This window comes from Leishmania panamensis (genome assembly GCF_000755165.1).
Source record: "Leishmania panamensis strain MHOM/PA/94/PSC-1 chromosome 17 sequence".
Lineage (NCBI taxonomy): Eukaryota > Euglenozoa > Kinetoplastea > Trypanosomatida > Trypanosomatidae > Leishmania > Leishmania panamensis.
Genome location: NC_025862.1, coordinates 388479 through 410223, shown reverse-complemented (window position 1 = coordinate 410223; position 21745 = coordinate 388479). Strand labels below are relative to the sequence as shown.

Genomic DNA, 21745 nt, shown 5'->3' with positions numbered 1-21745 from the left:
CCGTCGTAGCTGTGAAAATGTGAGAGGCCAGCTGGTCCCCCAGCAGGCGACGCAGTGGCGGCGGCAGTAGGGCCACATCCCGTTGCCGAGAAGGCAGAGCGCACCCGACGATAGGGAGAATGGGGGGCCTACTAAAGGGCGCCTCCGCCAAGTGAGAGGAGCCAATGTCGGAACACTGCGTTCGAGGCGCTTAGGGAGGGCACCGAGTGCCCGAGGATCGTAAGTGGGTGAGAGACGAGTTGCAGAGGTGGTAGATCGGCTCGTCAGTTGAGTCAGCCAGTACTCTTCTACCGGCGTCCACCACTGACGACCGGGCAGCGTCAGCAACCGCAGAGGCGGAAGACGGAGCCAGAGAGTTAGGTGAGGTTGAGAAACGCGAAGCAACGCACGATCGTCAGCGCCCGTGCCTCCGTCGTGGTCGTCTCTGCTGGGTTCACTCGTTTCGCCGAGACTTACGCGGGCTTCAAGGGCAATGCTGTGGTTTCCCTCTTCCAGCCCACTACCAACGCCTTCGAGCAGTCCAGTTCCGCTAGTTCCGGGAGCCGCAGGAGCCCTCTCCCGCTTGGACCAGCGCAACTCACCCGTGCCCAGGGACAGCAACACGACAGACGAGGGCAGTCTCAGCATCAACGGCGGACCTGAGCGACATCCACGTGGTGAGTGATGCGGCACCACGAGGCGCTGCGTGAGTGTCGTGGCGGTGCGGCACCGCTTCTGCACCTGCTCAATGCATAGCACACCGCTGCGCCGGAGACGTCGCCGCTGCCTCAGCTCACGCTACTGTGCTTGCTGCTGTAACACAGGTGGTGGTGATATAGGCGGAGGTGAAGTGTGGAAGAAACTCGCAGGAGGCACAGCGTTGGTTCTGTGGAGCCGAGCGGCCGATGCTGCCGCAGTTGCCTTCGTAGGGGGCAGGGATGGCGCCGCCAGTAACGCTGGCTGCTCGAGCGTCATCAGCTCACCAGAGGTAAGAAGCATCGGTGTCGTGTGGCACCGCAGTAGCCACAGCGTCTTTCTGGGCTCAGCTGCTGCACAAAGACATAAGATCAGGGCCGCGGCGCCGGCATCGTCGGCAATTGCGGTCGAAGAGGGGGGTCCGGCTGACACTAATGTCATGAACACCTCCGAGGAGGCTGCCGGCAGCTTCGTGACCGCCGACGGCAAGCATGTAGAACTGCGCAGTAGAGCAGTAGGTCGCGGTGGTGCCAGCCATGGAAGGTAAGGAGGCGCTTGCAACTGTGGTCACCGTTGTATGAACCCACGAAAGCAAAGCGTGAGAGACGGCCATGGGCGACAGCGATGGCGGCGATGACGACGTTGTGAACGTGAAGTGATGCGCCTATTCATCCGCGGTCGCTACGCCTGCGCAGGAGAGGCAGATGACAGGTGATACCTGCGCTGAGCGATGAATCAGGTGAGGGACAGAGAAGAAAAGGCCTACTGAGCGCAGGGGAGGTGGCCAGAACGACGCGGAAAGAGAAAAGGGGAGAGCGGGACAAGTAGATGGGAGATAAGCGGGGGAGAGAGGAAGACACAAGAACAACGAAACACGATGCAGAGACACATGCAGACATAGTCTTACAGTACAACAGGAAAAAAGTGGTATGAGGTAAGATGAGCTCCACATATGCGCGGGAACACCGCACTTTAAGCACGCACAGAGACCTGGGGAGCACCTACACCAGCGCACAGACACGCAGAGAGAGAGAGAGACAGACGCAGTCGCCTATGCATAACAGCTCGTGGGCTTCGCTCCCCCACCCCCTCTCTCCCTTTACTGACGCTCCCTCATTCCCTCTCTCTCCTTCGCCAACGGTGTGCTTGCTATGTCGCACAACGTCTTCCACAAGGAGAGCGCGTAAACAAGAGGAACAAAGAGCTCAAGAAAGCGGCGAAACGAGCGTGGCAACGCGCAACGGCGTGTGCCGAGGGTGTGGAATGCTTACAAATTTGTGCGTGAAGTCCGTCTGTGCTTTTATGTACGCGAGCGGTAAAGGCCTGTGCCGTGGTCGGCACGCACACACGCACGCACCACCTCCACCCCTGTGGTGAAGCAGCTGTGGAGTGCCTGTCAGCCACAGCAAGGCGAGAAAGACGAAGAGCGAGAGTAGGGAGGAGGGAGGAAGTTGGGGCGAGTAGTCCAAAGCGATAAGAAAAAAAAAGAGTACAATGTGGGATGAGACCCGAGTCGCTATGATAGAGACAAACGCGGAGGCTACAGCGGCGTCGTGCTCTTCGCCTTTTCTTCTTCGCACTGATCATGCGCGCGCGGTAGGAGAGGGGGAGGGGTGAAGGCTAGCGAACGTTCACGTGGGTAGAGCCTTCAACAATGCAAGCAATTTCATGTATCATCGACCGGGAGGGCTGACCAGAGACGACATGTCCCACACGGGGTGCGTTGAAGAAACGCTCAGTTCGCATCAACCCGCGCATACACCGTCCTCCCCCACCCCCCCCCCGAGGCAGAGCTTCGATGCCTTTTGGCACGGCTGCCCATGTGCTGTTTTCTTACCTGCTTTGCTTTGAATCTCGTGCAAGGAGGATATGGAGAGAAGGAAAGTGAGGAGAATAAAGTAAAACAGACAATGGGCAAGAGAGACACGGGGTGTGCCGCCACACCGAAAAAAAAAGCGGCGCCACCTTCAGCTGCCCAACAAAAGCGAGAAAAGCGACAGTACAGAGACAAAATGAGAGGAGGAGGAAGTACGCGCGTAGGTGCAAACTGGACCGGGTACTCGTTGTTTACATACACGTTGCCCAGGAGCACAACGTCCTCCCTCCCTCCCTCCCCCCTGACCCCTCCCTGCCCCCTCCTCCTGCTGTACGCACCTCTCTCTCTCCTTCGCAGTGTATGTATCGGGAGAGGAAGAGAGAGGAGAAACAAGAAGGGAGAAGGAGGGAGAGAATCAGCGCACAGCGTCAACGCCACTTCATCCGACAGCCCCACACCCACCACCACCCTGTTGCTCCTAAAGACTCCCTTCAGATAAACCACAAGGCAAAAAATAAACACAAAGGGGACAACGCTCTGATCGAGGCGACGCGAGACATCCACACCAATCAAAGAAAGAGAAGAGAGGTGAACGCGAACACGCCGCCAACGCCGCGCGATCCGAACATCCATCGATCCAGCGAAGAGCAGCCGCAAGAACAAATAGTGAGAGGGAGCTGAAGAAGAGAGAAAGTACGATGTCGTGTGGTGGCATGGTTGGAGGGGGGAGGGGGTCAGGGCACGGCGGAGGCGGTGGAGGAGGAGCACCAGCGACAGCAGCTGCTGCTGCTGCTAAGCGACAAATGACGGCCTTGTGAAGCGTGCGAGCGGAAGGACGACACCTGGTGTAGTGATGCGACCCTATACAACGCACGCATCGACGCATACACACACACACACGCACGTCGAGAGAGGGCGAAAGAGAAGGCAGAGAAAAGGGGGGAAGAAAGAAAAGAGACACTCCACAACGCGACTCAAGTAGTGCACATGCCCATGCACATGCACATGCAAGAAACAGAACGATGCTACACCAAGCTGGAAAAAAAAAGAGGGAAAAGCGAAAGAAGAGTAGGGAAGAGGAGGGAGGAGAGAGAGAGGTGGTGGTGGTGAAACAGCACATGACACTCAAGACAGAGAAGCTGAAGACGCAGCGCTCCTAACAGAAACGAAGACAACAAATAAAGTAGAGAATACAAAGAGAATACGAGAACACGAGCACATACGTACTGTGGAAGCGCACCTTGACTGGGCTGGCAGTCGTGGAGGGCAAAAGATGGAGAAGGGCGAGGGGAAAGAGGAGTGTCACAGCGCATACATGCATGCATGCACGCATTAGATACATAATGAGAAGAGCGCTAAAACACGGAAAAAAAGGGTGAAAGCGGGGTTAAACAGGCTCACGCGCCTGTTCCTCGGACCCATTAGAGTACATCCATCTCAGAAGGTATGCATCTGGCCTTCTGGCTGTGAGTACATATGCATTCGTGTCCGTGAGGAGATGCGTGGGCCGGCATCCAGCTCAGAAGGAGGTCGAGGGGTGACCTCACACTGCTCGGGGATGACAGCCAGTCAATGACCCCCCCTCACATCCCAGCGATCCCCCCTCTTACTCCATGCCTCAGATATCGTCACTTTCTTTCAGCAGTTGCGTGGGACCTCTCATAATCTCCCTCACCACGCGCCGCATCACCCCATCCTTGTCTGCCGTCCACTCTGCTGCAATGGGGCGCACCGGACGCAGCAGGCGCCACGGTAGCGTGAAAGGGCACTTCGCAGCGAGTGAGTCGGCCTCCTCATCCTCGATCTCACCCTCTTTTTTGGTATCCTCCTCGAGGAGCTCCGCCTCTGTGGCCACGCCAAAATCAAGAAATCGATTAACCACCTCATCAAACTTCTCTGGGGTTGGCAGAGACTTCATCAGCCGCTGATGGTTTTGGTAACTGGCCGCCACCCACGCCTCCGGCATGTACGGGGCTAGCTGCTCGAGGAAGGGCAGACACAAGTCCTCCATACTAATGAGCACAATATCGCGGCCGAGCCCCTTGAGGGGCTGCGCGCGTGTCGCCCTGTCAAGTGTATTCGAGGCGGCTGCGCCCTCATCCTGTGGCGCCCTCGTCACCTGCAGTGTCAGCGGCGACGGACTCACAGCGTGGTGACTCGCTGTCATCTCGCTCGGCAGCGTCACGACCGTTGCACGGCACGATGGCGGCGGGGTGTCGGCAGCTACCGTGACCTCGTCACTGCTGCGCTGCAACGAAGTCATGGTGGAGGCTTGAGCAACGCCTTGTCGCCAAGGTTGTTGCTCTGCCAGAAGTGCCGTGGCAAACGTCACTGCCGGCGTGTACGCGTCTGTCGTCGGAGCGGAGAAGGGAGCGCCGGGGCTTTGGGCGCCAGACGGCTGTTGCGGCACTGTCTCGCCAAGGCTCTCACCACTTGCCCTTCTCGTCAGGGCCCTTAGCAGCTGCTGCTCCTGCAAGCGTTGTAGAAGTGCGTACTCTCGCTCGCTCTGCCGGTACAGCTCCGCCATGTAGGCGATGCTGCCACACAAGTACACCTGGTAGGGGCGGAACAGGTACGCAAAGTCGATGAAGTGCAGCACCGCCTTTAGCAGGTCAGGCACGTGCACATCAGTAATGTAGGCGCAGCAGTTAAGACAGAAGTTCCCCTGCGGAGACGGGTACTGCAGCTGCGTCGTGGCGTCAGCCTGCGAGGTAGAACGAAACAGGCTGCGCGAGAGGATAGAGTAGGAGCGGTCGGCGTGGGTGGAGGCACACATGCAGCCGTGCAGCCGCGCGTTCTCCTCCCCCATACGCATGATGTTGTGCCTCAGTGTCGCGTGGTTGCGCTCGTCCGTCGCCATGATGAGGTCAGCGAGCATGTCATACATCTGCAACTCGCGGCTGTTGGTCCACTCCTGCACAACGGCCGGGTCGGCAGCGCCACCAATGCCAGTAGTGTGAGCTGTGGCGAGGCAGGGATCGGGAAAAAAGTGCAGCTCCGGTCGGCTCAGTAGTGCCATCACCAGCGCGACAGTGGCGCCCTGCTGCGGCGATGCGTAGCTGCACAGCATCGCGTACGGGTGCTTCAGTTGCCCAAGCAGGCGGTTGTCGGCGCCGGTGTGAGCAATCTGTTGTACCATGGCGGTGAGTAAAAACGTCATCGCCTCGTCATCTGAAAGTGCAGCGCCGGTGCTCCCCTCACTGAGCCACTGGTGAGCCGCCATGACGACGTCGACGGCGTGCACTGGGTTATGGAACGGGTTGCCGTCGCGGAAGTACGTCGCGGCCACCTCGAGGAACTTCTTCAGCTTCTGCACATTCCAACCAAAGCGCTGCACGAACTCGTAACGCAGAAACACGTTGAGGCAAATCGCCACGTAGAAGGCGCGTCTGTCCGTGAACCCGTATGCGTTCATCACCGCCAAGACGTTTGTGGGGACTGAGGCGTGGTCGATGCCTTCAATGAACGGCACTCCAAGTCCCTCCAGTGCCGCGTGCGCCACGCTTTCCGTGGCTCGCACAGGTGTGTGACGGCAGAAAGAGCGCAAAAAACGCGGCCCTGAGCGGCGCGGCGCACCGTTGATGTCGTCCAGGATGAAGCTTGCCATAACGCCCTCCATGGGGTCCACACCACCGTTCATAGACGAGCGGCTCAGATGAAGCACGGACGAGCGACCCCGGCGATTGCCGTTCATGCCCTCACCGAGTGACGACACGCCAGCGGTGGGGCCGCTGCCGAGGCTCGGTATTTCGTCATGTAAGGAAAGAGAATCACAGTGGGTGACGTTGAAGGCAACAGAGGGGCCGTGCCCTCCGGTCGCGCCACCACAGCCCAGGTGGCTGCTGGTGGTGGAGACGAAGCTGGTTGTCTGCCACGGCGTCACAGATGCCTGGTGTGTGCATCGAGCCGCCGCGGATGGCGACGGCGCAAACTGCGAAAGCGACGTCGCCAAGGCAGCCGCGGGCGAGCTCGAGTTCGGTGATGGCTGCACCCACGCGAGCGAAGTTGCGGAGGCGCTCACTGCAGGCAGGGTCGAGATGGAGCCGCGATGAGGGTGTTGGGGACGTTCACCGGCATGGGTGGCAGTGCCGCCCCACGAATGGGCCAAATGCCCCGAGTCGCCGCCGCTGAATAGGGACGAGGTGTTGTGCGGCGTCGCTTCTCGGGCGGGGGTACAGGACGCGCTCGTCGCCTCCGTGTCAATCTCGATGAGGAAGACGACGTCTGGCACCTCCGCAGCTGCTACCCGCTCTGCGGCATCGCCAGAAGCAGCCTCTGCCGCCGCCTCTATGGCCACCGTCGGCGTGCGCCCAGACATCAGGCCAGACAGGCTGCTGCTCAGCCGACGCTGGTGCAGAGACAGCTTAAGCGGGCCCCCTGCCTCGCCATCTGTAGGCTTCTCTGGAGGAATATTGTTGCTGCGCTGGTGGGCTGGCGCAGACTCCACAGATGCAGAGAACAGCGCCTGGGCAGAAGTAGCGACGTCATTGCCGTCACAAGGCGCGATGGACAAAGCGCCGCGATCATCGCTTACGCTATGATGGTCTTGGAGAAACGACCCCTCAGAGCTGCCGTTTCCTGGGTGCTCCGTGGCCGCAGTCAACAGGGCGGGTGACGTAATGGAACGCGGTGAGCAGCTGGTGAAGAATTTGCTTGTCGGACTACCGCCAGAAGCCTCTGTGGCCACAGATATCAAGGGAAGACAACGACTCGGAAACTCCACCGCTGCCATAACACTCCTTTCCGCCACCCTGAGCGGAACGCTTGCCACAGATGGGGACCGCGTCTGTGGCGCGACCAACAACCCAGCCGACCCGTTGAGACGCTCGAGCGCGGTGGTCGCAGTGGAGAGGCTGCAGATGTCGTCGTCTGTGTTGGAGTCGCTCCCAGGGTGTGACCTTCTCGCCGATAAGGCCGCTCCCGAAGTCGCCTCAGACAGCGCTGGCGTTCCAGGCGAGCCACTGTCGACGACAGGCAGTCGAGTGGTCACGCGCCTGACAAAATTTTCGGGGTGACGCGAGAAGCGTTCCCCGAGCAGCAGCGAGATGTTCTTCTGCTGATTCTGTGCTACAAGCTGAGACGTTGTCGCATGAATCGCTGCTTTCGTGGCCGAGTGCAGTGCAGAAGCGATGCGGCAATGCCGCGGGGTGCCTGCAGGACTCGGAGACTTTGAGTGAAGAATTATGGTGGGAGCGGAGATGTTGGCACCCGTGCCAGACACCGTCGCGGGCCTCTTCCCGCCGAGTGAGGTGGCGGAAGAGCTGCGGACGCCGCTGCTGCTCTGGTTGCGAAACGAACGCCACTGGGAGTGCTGCGGGTGCGGATGCGAGGCTTTCAGTAGGCTGCCGCCTGCGCCACGGTGATGAGCCGCCGCCAGGTCGACGTCGTTGCCAGCACCGCTGGCGAGCGGGTCATCGGCGGAGCTGGGGACGCTCTCCAGTGGTGGCAGCATCGCTGAACCTGCTGAACACGGCAGCGAGGCCCCAGACAGCGGCGCTCCTATCTCTGGCTCCGACAACACCACAGCTGCCACCGACGTGGCGCTGCACATCGCTGGCGCGAGCGTAACCTCGCCGCCATCAACGGCTGACGTAAGCGCACTGGGGACACTACCGCTGTTTGCGGTGCACAGGGATCCAACAGTAGGTGCGGCGGAAGATGGTTGGACAGCGACATTGGCACTGTCCAGAGGAGTGCCATGCTGTGGTGAGAGCTGCTGCCGCTGCTGCTGCGTGTGAGAGAGTTGGTTGGCGAAAAGAGAAAAGGACACGGCCGACGCGGGCCGGCGCGGTGGACGACTGCCGCTGGGGACACCTGGACTTAACGGCTGCCCCAGCGCTGCAGCTGAGAGGGCAGTGGGGGAGAGCCGTCCCGCAGATGGCGGGGAGACGACGACGACAGCAGCAGCAGGTCGCGTAGAAGCGGCGGGCGCTGTGGCTTGGAGAAGCTGCCCGGACACCCACTGCTGCAGCATTGCTGTCGGTACGCCGCTCTGAAGCAGCTGCTGCAGTTGCTGAAGAAGCTGAACAGACCGGGTGTCAGCGACGGGGGTGGACTGGTTAGATGTGGGGACGCTGCTGATCATCGGCGTGCCTGTCACCAAATCCGCTGCTTGCAGAGAAGTGGCCTCACTGGGAAGAGGTAGCACACCAGCGGCAGTCGGTCCAGTAGCCAACATGTCCATGACTGTGGGGCGAAGGCTGCACTGCGGCTGGCCTCCGTCGCGGCCCACACGAACCGCCTCACCGGCACTTGTAGGAACGGGATGGTCCTGGGTGGTAACGGCGTCAGCAAAGCCGATGCTGGAAAATGTGCCCAGGTGCAGCAGATGACCTCGCCCATGTAAGGACTTACTAGCAAATACCCCTGTGGCCCCAAGCGGAGATGCCAACTCGACTGAGAGGGCTCTGCCACCTGCCTCACCAGTTTCACGGTCTGGGCGACCAGGCGTAGGGATAGCAGGCCCCGCGTCGAAAGGCTTTGGTGCACGGCCACGCTTCGGGATCGTCGGCAACATGAAGAATGCACAAAAAGAGAGGAAAAGCTGAAAGAGAAAGGACGGAAATACCCACACAAGACGCGCACGTCAACAAGCGATTGCCGGCTTCTCTGTTCCGGTGACGGGAAGGCGTGTAGAAATGACAGCGGAGAGACTGTGCGGTGGTTGGCACCCGTCGTAGCGGCGGGAGGGAAAAGTAAAGAGAGCACAAGTTCCAGTAAAGGAGAAAGAGGGGGGGTGCTGGAGACGGCGGAGGGTGCAGTAAGGAGCGACGCGGAAGAGACACGCACACAGGCACGCGCACGGGATCAGCGAGGAGAAGAGGTGGAAGGGAAAGGGAGGGAGAGGAGAAGAGAAACACACTAAATCGAGAATCAACGGAAGAGGTGCAGAGAAGCGATGCCAGAAGAAGCAAAGCGGAATCGGAGAAGCAAGCAAAGAGCACGTGAGATGGGGTGCTATGAACAGACAGACGGGGGGTGAGGGAGGGGGAGAGAGAGCGTAGAAGAGAAAGAAGTGAGGAGTTTCACTACCAAAATGAAAACAAAAGGCACTTTCATGAATGGCGTATACGTGGCCTTGTCTTGTGTATCGGGTGAGTGTGCTGCTAAAAGAGAGAGAGAGAGGGGGGAGCAGGAGTGTGTGAGTAGAGCCAGAAGAGCACAGGGAAACCGCGTGCGAGAAAGAGAAACGCAGAAGGGGCCTACCGATTGACAGCTAGAGTGGGGGGAGAGGGGGTGGGAAGAGGCAGTGGCGTCTGTGAAAGACACCAGATAATCAAGAAGATCCAAAGACAAGCCAACAAGAAACACTGAAAGAGAAGCAACAACACCACGAAGAGGAAGAGGCAACAGACCCAACGGCGATGGGAAAAGGGGGGATCCAAATCAGGCGAAAGCCCAAGCGAAGAACGCGGAGAAACACAAGTCCAGAGAGGGAGGGGGGAAGAGAAGCAACGAGAGAGAGAGAGAGGCTGAGAAGGATAGAGCGTTTCCTTGCTTAAGGCGCACATCACCCATGCGTGCGCGTAGAGGGCGGTATAGAGAGTGTGTGTGTGGGTCTTTATTCCTTCCTTGTGGGGGGAGGTAAGTTTTACGGACGTGTTAGCCACGCCTGTCACGGCGCGCACAACGCACAGATAAATATGGTGTTGTTCAAGGGAGGAGGCAGGAGACAGAAGAGAATGAGTAAGAGAATCGCTTGTCGCATCACAGGGGAGCAAGTTTAAGAGAACCGGAAGGGAGGAAAACTGCTGCTTGAGGCGAGGAGAGAAATTCCATGCAGAGAGGTTCAACACCGCAGACGACCAGGAACAGAGCAATGTACTCACAAGAGTGCAGGCAGAGTGCAGATGGGAAAAGGAAGAGTTGCAACTTCTAAAGCAACATAAGAGAGGGCTGTATCTCTTTCGATGTGTGATTCGACCACGAGCAGGTCAACGAGTACGCGCATACAACTACAGCCCACCTGCACCTCCGTCGCGCCACGGCTAAACCCTGGTCGTTTAGCACGAGCCGTCCCGCCGCTGAATCGAGCCATGCGCCTGGCCGGCTCTTCCCGCCCTTTCTCGCCCCTTCCTCGGATGCATGCTGCACGATCGGCGCCACACGGACCTGGATGGGCGGCACGCCTCGATCCGAGCGGGCCGCGCCCACAGTCCAGTTCGAGGGCGGAAGCCGTGGCGTCAGCTCTGCGGGCAACAGGGGGGAGGGGGGTCTAGGCGCATGCCGGATGAGCTCCAGGAGGAAGTGGAGCAGCTGCACGCCAGGGCCCTTGGAGACCCTGTGCCCTGCATGCCAGGCTTCGGCCCCCGTCACACCTCAAGTGGCGGCGTCCCGTTATGTGGTCTGGTGGGTCTCCACATTGGAGCCTGGAGGACTTGATGGTGTCCCCATTCGGGTTGTTCTCGTCACGCCTCCGGCATCTGTACCACATCAGCCCACCCGCTCGGCTGTAGGCGATGCCGCATGCGTCGCGCACATGCGTTCTGGCGTCGATTGAGGTGCATCTCCTCGCACCTCTCCGCTCCATCATCCACGCCCTCCTCACCGCTGGATGCACTGCTCCGATGTGATACACCATGCCAGCCGTGCTTAACAGCGCGTGCGCACGGTGCTCGCATTTGCACATCTCGGGACCTGCTCCAGGGCAACGCCGTTGCCTGGGTGGCTCACTGCCCCGACCCTCCGTTGCCATCAACGCCGCAGGGCGCGTCTCTGGGTGGCCTGCTCGCATGTGCCGCCACAAGTCGGGCGCTGCCATGAGTCTGTAGCGGCAGTGGCACCCCGCCCTAACCCTAGCCCGCACGCCTTCGATCGCAGCGGGGGTATCCAGCGGAGGGTGCCGCGGATAGACACGCGCCTGCGCACAAAGAGCTCACACCACGCCGCCCCGGACGGGTACAAGGGGGCAGCGACAGGCACCAGACGGGCAAAGCCCGCGCAGCACAGGCAAGATGGGCACAGTGAGGCCGCTTCATGCTAGGCCGCAGCGGGAGATGAGGCATGCTTGGGGCCTCGAGCGGCCCGCGAGTCACGCGTGGCATATCGGGCACAATTCCAGGTCGGATGCCCCCATAGCAAGCACAGGTGGGGTGGGGCACCACAATGCCAGCGCAGTAGCGGGCAGCGCGCCACGCCGTCACTGCCAGTCGCCCGCCGCTGCAGGAGTCCAAAGTGCGGACAGGTGCTGCTGCGCAACAGGGCGAGCATGGTCTCTGGCAGCCTCGTAGGCACAGCATCCTTCTTCCTTGGCGTGGAACGCTGGCCGTCATGCAACTGCCTAGGTTCGTAGTGAGGTGATCCAAACGCCATCGTGGCCGCACGTCTCTTCGGTATGCCACCAGCCCAGACCGGTCCAGCGACACCAAGAGTACGCAACCGTGTCCGACGGCAGGCTGCGGACTGCTTGGCCTCCCCGCAAAGGGTGGGGCGCAGTAGACACTGAGATGCCGCGCACTGAGGTGGCCGGCATCATTAGGGAGGATGAAGTGCTCCGTAAGATAGAAATGTCTCTTTTTTTATGTATGGAAGAGAGAAGAGGGGCACAAGCGATGCCAGCGAGCCGCCGATAACGCCTGAGCTCAAGGGCATACCTCTCTTCACTCTTTCCTTCGTCCTACCCTGCTCACTCCCACCAGCATTTCATCACGGCCCTCTTCAGCGTTTCTCGATCGTTTGCACAGTCCCACACACCATGTGTGGAGGTACAGTCCCTAAGAGGACATCTTCCCCGATATCAACGCACCGCCAAGCGCCAACGCTCATCCATTTCACACTTGTGCTCATTGCTCAGCTGTGTTTGGGGAGAAGTAGGAGCGTCGCGATGGGTGGTGCAGCCAACTCCGCACTCTCTGCCACCATCACAGATGTGCGCAGAAAGAAGCACACGCAGCCACACGCCTGCAGGCACAATAGTCAAGGGGCCTCACGTCAACGTTCAATCATACGTGCAGGACACACGTGCAGCGTACCCTTCTCAGCACTGCGGCAGAAGCGCGCTCTCCGTCAGCTCCTTCCAAGCCGCACGCACCGACTCCAGCTGCGCGGCGGCGTAAGGGAAGCGCGCACGGGCCGCAGCGTTGCCGAGAAGAATCAAACGCGTCGGCGTCTCGATACGGAAGAAGGGACTCTGCAGGAGGTGCTGGTGTCCGTCTACGTAGGCCGACTCCATCGCCGCGCAAAGGACATGGGCGAGGCAGTACGGCGACTCACGCAGGATGCGCTCAGTACTCAGTTGCGCAGAAGTAGAAACAACAGCAGCAGCACTGCTGTCACACCGACAATCGCTGCCGAGGCGTTTCGTGGCTGCCGTGGGTGTTGGTTGATATGTCGTTGGGGGTTGAGTGCTTGTCACAGCTGCTGCTGCCGTCTTCTCCGCGTCTGTCAAGTCATGGCTGGGCAGTAGAATGAGGAACAGCAGGCTCTGCGCCGACTCCTGCGCACGCGCCAGACAGGAGAGCAGATGCGTCGCCATGTGCCGAAGAAGAGTTGTGTCAAAGGGCGGATTGACTTCGACGTGGCATCCCTGCGACGCTGCAGCGGAGTCGGTCAGACTCGGCGCTCGTTGGGTGGGAAGGTCGCCGCCGGCACCGCCAAACTGGAGGTCGAAGAAGGACCCCATGCTGCCAAAGTGTCTGTCTGTGTCAGGAAACAGAGAGCCAAACTGAGGCAGCTGCGTGTTCAGCGGCGACGCGAACGCCTCTGCGCTGATCTCGAAGGTGGCGGCGAGGTGCTCCATCACCGGCGGCGGCACAGCCGCTTGTGGGCCTTGGTTGCGCCCGTGCTCCCCGAAAAGCGTACGATACCGAAGGAGAAGCATGAAAAATCGCGCAAGAAAGACCCGCTCTGCTGCTGTAGTTGTGGTGGTTGTCAGAGTGGTGATGGGAATTGCACTAGTTGCGAGAACACCAGTTGGCGGATCGCCATCGGCCAACAACAAACCAGGCGAAGCGGCGATTGGGTGATCGATCTGTCGAGAAGACGATGCTGCTGGGCAAGGGACCTTCTCATCAACGACCGGCACTGTCGACGGTAGAAGTGCACTCCCTGCATGAAGCACCACAGTGCTCCAGCTGGAACCACATGGCACTTCGCTGTTAGCGCCAGAGGTTCCTGACGCTGTTAGAGCTGAAGCAGCTTGCGGCATGCCTGTAAGGCGTGCCATGAGCGACGTCGCGATCCGTGAGGACGATGAAGTCAGAGGAGATGTGCGCGTCTGCGCCGCTGTGCGATTTTGCGCACCCGCCTCACTGCTTTCCTCGCTGGCGTCTCGCTCTGCCTCTCGCTGCGCCAGCGCAGCGGAACGCGTCATGTCGTAGAGAGCAGCCAACTTCCAAGCAGAGCGGAGCAACACCTCCACTGTTGGCGACTGTGTCGCCGTAGATGTAGCAACACGGTGGCGGTCTTGCGCTGGCTCCTCACCATCCACTGTGTCCCTTCTTCGCTTTGCGTGGACAACAGGGGAAGCTCCTGTCTCTTGCAGAGGGGGTTGTGCCAGCGTTGAGGAAGTGAGTGCTGCAGTGGGTCTGTCTGTGTCCCACTCGCTTGCTGGTACGTCGGTGGTACAGTCCGCCGCACCCTCCAGTATTAGAGCGCGAAGCTGCAGAGATCCTCGAGCATGGTCCACACGAACCTGCAGCGACACCGCGGGTGCGCTAAGCCCCGAACACTTGGCAGAAGCAACAGCCGTGCGGGTTATGGCAAGCGTAGCAGCTTCTCTCACAGGGGCGCGTTGCAGTGCAGATGAACAGTTCTCAGCGGCTATTGCTCGATCAATGCGTCTCGCCAACTCCAGACGCCGCTGCCGTGCGCACAGGGAAAGCCGCACGGCCAGCGCCGCTGCGACCTCCGATGGGCTGGATACACCTGTTCTTGTGCCGGCTCTCATACCCCTACTGTCAATGTCGCAGTCAGAGGCGGCGATCTCGTGCGAGATGCGACGGTCTGCGAGGCCATTTTGTCGTTGTCGTTGGACCGCGCGCAGGAAGAAGACATAGACGCTGGTGTTGACGCCGCGTTCGCTGTAGAGCTCATCACAGGGCAAAAGTGGGTCCACATAAAGCGCCGCAGGAGGACGCAGCAGCAACGCGTCGCGGTCGACGCGCTCACTGGCAATGCCGCTCTCCATGGAGTCGGTAGCAGCAGGGATCGCAGTAGGTGGACTTACCAGCACTCTTTCCGCCTTCCCCTCACACACTTCCTCCGCCGTGAGCGGTACGACGTCCACCCAGTACCTCCCGTGTGCCATCGTCGCCGTTGTACGCACACGGAAACGCGCTTGAGGATGCGGCACAAGCTCTGCCTCTGAAAGGGACACAGACGTGCAGCCCAGAGACGAGGATGATGGTGATGCAGCACCGCCTCTCTCCGTCATCATCTGAGCTGGGGAATATAGTGGTACCGCCGGAGCTACCTGGGCGGCAGTCTGGCCACCGCCAGGAGTGAAAGCAGTAGTAGGAAGAGCAGCTGTTCCAGCGTTCGTTGCCTGCTTCACGACGGTGGCCCCTACGTCGAGTGGTGTGACGCGGCGCCGGCAATCCCACTCAGAGAAGTTGTGAAAAGTGTGCTGATCCACCTCGCCGAGGCTCTGCATGACCCATCGAGGTGGCATCTCAAAGAACTCCTGATGAGTTACGAGGGGTGGAGAGGAGCGGTGGAGATGCAACACGACCGGCGTCGCTGGAAGAGGGGGCGACGACGGTGTGGAGCTGCACTGGTGTCCGCTGACGCCGGCCACCGTTTCCTCGGAGAGTCCGCAGAGTCGGCGCAGGTCTGTCTGTGTAAGTGCTGTGAAGGCGGCGTGACGCCAACACTCTGCGGCCACAGCCGTTGCCACACAGGCTTCGTCGTCCCGGGACTGCCAGTGGGCCGACACAGAGGGAGAGACCCTCGGAGCGCTGGACTCCATGTAGCCTGGGCAGGTGTCATCAATCAGTGAGGTGGAATGAAGATAAAACTCGGTGCGAGAGCACCGGCGTAGCGTGTAGTGCAGTGGAGACGTCAAGCGAGGCGGTGAGGAAGGCGACTTGCTGGCCATGTCAGACGTAACAGTGCTACCGCTCTCAGCCTCCACAAGGCGACCGTCACACACGCCATCAGAGAGCGGTGACGGCAGCGGATGGGCGTAGCGCTTGGCGAGCGCCTGCTGCATGACCAGCGCCACTCGATTCCGCTCAAACACCTCCGCCACGCCATCGCGTTTGGTTCGCACATGCATACGGAGTTAAGGAGGGGGGGCGTGTGCCAGGTATGTGGCGGCTACCAAATTCTTCACAGGTGTAGGGCGGCACAAATGAAAGCAGCTGAGTGCGTGTGTGTCCCAAGAGAGAGAGAGAGAGGGCAGAAGGAGGCAGAAGCGAATGATGGCGGTTATTAGAGGAAGAGGCAGTCACAATGCTGTGGAGAGCGAGAGAGGAACAAGTTGATGGAGAGAAAGGAGAGGAAGAGGGGGAAAATAAAGGGGAATCGTAATCGACAAAAGATCCATCATGATGAGTTCACCTCGTTTTGCCTATCCGCCCCGATACCCGACCTCCTCACCACTATCCTTCTCAAATTCCTGACGTTCTCCCCTCCAGGTCTGCCTGGGGCTGAAGTACTGTAACTCGCCAAGAAATGGGAAGGCCAGGGAAGAGAGAAGAGAGAGTCCTGTCCTCTCTAGCCTCCCATTCAACCTCCACCCCTTCTCTGCCCAATCATCAAGCAGCACACGTCGGCTCGCATACGCTGGCAGGCTGCTATGGGGATATACTTGTGCACATGTATTGTCTCCAATCAGTGCCCACGCCAAAGAGGAAACAACCGAGCAAACCGAAACGCTCCGTAGGTGGACGTTGGGTCGCCGTCGCTTAAGTCTACTTTGCGGCTGAGAGGCTGCTGAGGGCAACACCATCCCTCTCTGCTGGGGAGGAGGTAGGGGGATCGTGCTGCTACCATAAGAGCCTCTACTTTTCACTGCGTGTTTGTGTACGTGCTGGTTCGATAGACGTCATCGTCGCCCACCAGTCACCGTAAAGCGAGGGAAGCGAAAAAAATCGTTCTTCTGCGCTTCCCCCCCCCCTCCCTGTATGGCGGCAGCGGCTGTCGTCGTCTGCTCTCATCTCAGGAAGAGGAAAGGAGAGGCGTGGAAGCTCAAAGGAAGGAGGCAGCAAAGCAGCGATGGAAAACGAAAAAATACATCCGCACACTCCTACAATGGCACACACATACACACACATACATACATACATATATACATGCGTGGCGTGGAGAAAGGAAATGGTGACAAGAAGAGAGGATGGGAGAAGAAAGACAGGGGATCAGCGGCTGAAACACAGACGCACAGCACACAGCGTCAGGAACATCATGGAAGAGGCGGAGAAGGGAAGGAGGAGCCAAGTGCGTAGCAACTTTGCGCACCATCATTCCCGCCTCCCTTTCGCTCTTAGTGCCCACGTGTCTTCATCTCCTTATCCCGTCCTTTACTCACACTACACACACAGCACAGGCGTCATAACCGAAGATGGCAAAATCAACCGATTCACGAGAGGGAGATGTGCGCCACAAGGCGAGAGAGGTGCTGAGAGAAGAAAGACTGCCCTCCTCCTTATCTTTGTTGAGCGCCTCGTTGAACGCTTGTCACGGGGGTCCGCGCGCTGTTGGAGGGGCGTGCAGACGTGACAAGCGTAGACCTGTCTACAGGCGGCAACACCTCACCTCCGACAGCGCCCGTGCTGGAATGGGCACTCGAGCTCGGTGGAGGTCCACCACCTGAAGCAATGGGAGTGCCGTCACCGGGTTGCTTCACTTTACTGTTACTGAGACGTCGGTAGTAGCCTCCACCCGTGATGCTATTGACAGGGGTGCTGCTGCTGCTGGTGGTGGTGCGGTCCACTGGTGGGGATGTACGGTTTTTAGCCCTGTCTCCAGCACCACTTACATTACTGCGTAGCGAGTGCAATCTTGCGTGCTCAGCGGTACCGGAGCTGCCAATGGAGCAACTAGCGCAGGCAAGCCCAGGAGACTGCCCGCTCGCGCCGCCACGAAGGCCGCTGGGGCTGGACTCGGCGTTAGCAACGTCTTCGCGGGGCTGCGGCGACCGTTGCGGACGGAAGGCAGCGTCAGGAGAATCTTTAGCGCCCTTCGCAGTGTTAGCACTCGCATGCAGGTCCAGAAAAGGTCTATCTAAAGACTGCGGCTGCGCATTGAGTGGTCGTTTTGGTGGTGAGGTGGGCTGCGTCTGCAACGGCAGGTCACCTTCACTCGCTATGGCGCCGGACATCATGCTCTGCCGCCGCTGCTTGTTCCCCTCCATGCGGTCTTGGCGTTCCTGCCGCAGCCGTTGCTTGTCGCGCTCCTGCTCGTACCGCTTGCAGAAGTTGGATAAAACCCGCAGCACCTCATTCAGAGAAAACGTCTCTTTCTTTTCGCACAGGAACTCTCGCAGGCGCTCCGCCTTCCCGTTAATCGACTCCGCGAGCTTCTCGACGCGCTCCAGCACCGGCAACGAGCGGTAGATAAACTTACCTAGCACGTTCGTCCAGCGTACGTCATTCTTCAGTTGCTCAATCAGAAGCTTACACTTCTGCAGGCGACCCCGCAGCTTCTTGAGCTCCTGCTCAATGCTGGCAACATCGATGTCGCAACCCTCGTCGACGGTCGGCATCAGCTCGCTCGAGATCTGTTGTAGGTGCGGGTTCACCGCTTCTAACATTTCAGCCACGTATTGCAGCAGGGTGCCTTTGCCGTCTGTTGTCCTGAAGTTCATGATTTGCGGCAGTTGCGTGATGGGGAACCCCTTGGCACCTTGGAAGCGGCTTCCAGTGTTGAGGAAGTTACTCACCTCGAGAAGATAGTACAGCAGATCCGGCAACGATGGGGAGGCAAAGATGGCGTCAATGGCCTTGTCCGCCTTACTCAGTTTCTGCTCCAGGTACTCGAGTCGCCCATGCAACTCGTACCGTAGGCTCCAGGCGTGGATGCGCTCGGCATAGAGGTCAATGTGCTGCGTCATGAGGAAGAAACGGACCGATGGAGGCAACTGCTGCTCCTCTGCACGCCTCCACGGGCCACCGTGCTCCAGCTGCGCCCGCGCAATTGCCTCGAAGTCGTCTGCAGTGGGTATGATCTTGAGAAGGCCGGAGATCCGCTCCTCGCCAAGCGTCAGTGTATCAAATGTCCGTACACTCGCCTCGATCTGCTGAATCGGCAGCCGAATGAACTTGAGCACAATCCCAACGTTGCGGTCACGGTTGGGATCGAGAATGGGCTGCGCACGCGCCGCCGCCTCCTCCTCCTCCATCGTGTGCTTCGGTGCCGCCTTCGGAAAGAGAGCAAGCAGCTTATGGCGCGCCCCAGCTGTCAGCCCGATGGGTCGCGCAGCCTTGAAGATTGCGTCATCAGAGTCGCCAACGGCACCGTTGATCGGCACATTGCGCGTGGTACTGCTGTTTGGTACGGGGGCTGCTGCAGCGCTCGCGCCCTTTCCCTGTGGCAGCAATGGCCCGTTCCCCATTTGTGGCGGGGGCGGCGGTGGGGGTGGGGGTAGTTTGGGCCCGCCTGTCGGTGGAGGAATGCCAGGGGGGGGTGGTGGCGGCAGCCCCGCAGGAAGGCTTGGTGTGCCACTGCCTCCTGGGGGTAGTGGCGGTGGCGGTGGCGGCGGACAGCTAGCGGGACCAACTGCCTTGTACCCTGGCGGTGGCGGGGGTGGAGGGAGACCGGGAGGAGAAACAAGGTTTGCCGCAGTCGGAGCCATGGCGGTGCTCCCATGTGGTGGTGGTGGTGAAGCCATCAGTGCTGGCGTCGAGACGCCGCTGGCGGATACGGTTGAGCTGTTGCTATCAGCGCTGCCCTTCGGCCAAAATGCCCGAACAGAAATCGCGTCTACAAGCTCCGAGGACACCCGATGTTGGTGCTGCTGCTGGTGGTGCTGACCTTTGTCCTGCTCGCTCTCTGTGCTCTTGCCAAGCTGACTAAGGACAGTCCTCACCAGGCTCTCAGTGTGAGGCGAGTGCAACGGCTGGCCAGCAAGCTGCTGCGACGCGCTGAGAGCGGACCCAAGCGCTACGGATGCAAAGTACGCGCCACTACCGCCTGCCACGTTGCCGCCTGTGCTGGTCCACAAGTTCTCTGTCCTCCTTGCCTCTGCAGCGGCGCCTGAGCCTCGATAGTCATTCAGGTTCACCGCCGCAACGCTCGAACGGCGAGGGGCAACCACCGCGGCAGAGCGCGGTGATGGTGGTGTGCATCCACTGGAGTGCACGATGGCACTGCTGTCGGCAGTGGAGGCGCTGGGGGAATTGTTGAGGGCAACGGTCGAGCTGCCAGCTGCGGCAGCGCTGCCACCGGTTCGCACTGGATGTTGCGACGACAGCTCAAGGTGGCTTGCGAGGCGTGTCGACACATTCGTCGCCTCTCGCGACAGTGATGGTCGACGCGCGCGCAGAACAGGTGGTGTTGCACGTTGACTTGTGTCGGCAACGGCTGCCGCGGACGGCGACCCGTGCGAGGAGACCCGCATAACGCTCTGACGAGCTGCATTCGATGGATAGCGTGTCTCACTGGCACCGCGGTCGGAGAATGAGGGCGTCGCTATGGACGTTACAGGGGGAAGCGGTTGTGTCTGCGGGCAACGCGGGGCATGTGCCTTGTCCGATCCACGCGACGCGGTCACGTCCGGTGTAAGTGGCGATGGTGCAGTTTTGGGGAAAAGAAGAGTGCTCAAAGTGGATGCGGTTGGAGTCGAGCCCTCGCTCTGAGACACTCGCTGCTGTGAGTTCAGAGTGTCGAAGGCCTCACCACCGCTACGATAGAGCTGAAACTCCTGCGGCGACAGACTCGTCGTCACGACGTCCTCGCCGGTGGTGAGGTTGGGGATCATCGCGGTGCTGCTTCTGACGCCGACGGCACCGTTGAGTTTGTAGTACACCGCCTCGATCTCTTTGCGGTGGTCCGGCCGCGGCCGTGACCCGCGCGTCGCAGCGACACGAGCAAAGATGCTGTTCATGGCATCTCTGTTGCTCTTCTTGGACGCTGTGTGACCCTCCCGCAAGAAAACACGCGCGTTTGCCATGTTGCCGTCTGTCAGCTGCAAAGCCGTGCGGATCTCGTCCGTAGTGCGGTCCGGGAACTCCGATTGTAACTGATGCACCTCACCACTGGGGCTTTCCCCTAGACGCTGCAGCAGCAGAGGCAGCTGCTCAGCTTCTGTGGGTGTGAGGACCTGTTGGCGCGACGCCGTGATATCGCTCGGTAGTGAAATGGATCGCCGGCCAGATTTCTGCGCGAGGATGGCGGCCGCCTCCTGCGCGTCACCGCTGGTCACATTGAGCGTCCGCACCACCTCGCCCTCCCACTCCTGTGGCAGCTCGAGGAAAAGAAGCAGCCGGCGTACCGTCTCCTGTGTTCCAAAGTGCAGCACATCAATGTTTGCCGGCGAGGCTAGTTGCGCATCTGCTTCACTCTGAAGGATTGCCAGCATGAGGTCGGTGTCGCCCTGGGCAGCGATCATGACGTCACGCACGTGTTCTGCAGTGACGCCGTGCGCCTCTGCTACGGACTGCAAGTAATCCTTCGATACCTCCACAGTGTTCGGCCGCGAGAAGCGGCGAAGGGACACATTTGGCCCGCTCGCTGTCGGCGAGCCACGCCGGCGCCACTCGCTCACCGAGGGACGGCGGAGTTTCTGCAACGACATAGAGATGGAGGTGCTCGGCTGCGGCAGGATCGCGTCGTCAATGCGCACGCTGCTACGTCGCCGGGGATGCTCCGGCGACCTCACTCGAGCAGGGGTGTTTGGCGAAGCAATGGGCTCCCCTATGTCGACCATTACGCTGTCGGCGTCCATCACACGGGAAACGGTGAAGTTGCTCTCCGGGGTTACATCCTCTCCGGCCCGCGCGAACTCGATAGACGTGCACGACCGCCGTATCGGGGGCGGGCGGCGGAAGGACATGGTTGCACGCCCCCTCCCCCTGCGCTACCCCAACACGGACCCCACTTGTTTTAGTCGCGTTACCCCACCACAGGCACGCGCGGACCCCGCCGTGGCGATTTCGCTTCTCCTTTGTTGTTGCGGTTGCGACGGGCACAGTGTTGGGGAGGGGGGGGTGCAACTGCGTCTTATCCTGCGTTGGGACGCCTTGAGCCCTGACTTGTCTCTAAGGGTAACTAACTCGCCTGGACAGTCGCACACAAACACGAGCACAGGTAGAGGTTGGCCTGCTCAACGACGGAGCTGAGCGGTACAGTGGTGAGGAGGGAAAGATATGAGGGAGC

At 60.1% G+C, this 21745-nt stretch overlaps 3 protein-coding genes across 3 annotated transcripts, besides 1 other annotated feature; all 3 read right to left on the bottom strand.

The window, feature by feature from the left end:
- Positions 1–4109: 4109 nt before the first annotated feature.
- Positions 4110–9008, bottom strand: LPMP_170940 (hypothetical protein; the record flags this gene model as incomplete). Its single annotated transcript, XM_010699483.1, has 1 exon — positions 4110–9008. One exon carries the CDS (start codon positions 9006–9008, stop codon positions 4110–4112), a length of 4899 nt encoding a protein of 1632 aa, XP_010697785.1.
- Positions 9009–10410: 1402 nt separating this feature from the next.
- Positions 10411–11971: a repeat region.
- A 496-nt stretch (positions 11972–12467) lies between these two features.
- On the bottom strand, positions 12468–15707 carry LPMP_170930 (hypothetical protein; the record flags this gene model as incomplete). Its single annotated transcript, XM_010699482.1, has 1 exon — positions 12468–15707. The coding sequence occupies one exon, from the start codon at positions 15705–15707 to the stop codon at positions 12468–12470; it is 3240 nt and encodes a 1079-aa protein (XP_010697784.1).
- A 1368-nt stretch (positions 15708–17075) lies between these two features.
- Positions 17076–21296, bottom strand: LPMP_170920 (formin, putative; the record flags this gene model as incomplete). The annotated part of the gene is made up of 1 exon (XM_010699481.1): positions 17076–21296. One exon carries the CDS (start codon positions 21294–21296, stop codon positions 17076–17078), a length of 4221 nt encoding a protein of 1406 aa, XP_010697783.1.
- Positions 21297–21745: the final 449 nt, after the last annotated feature.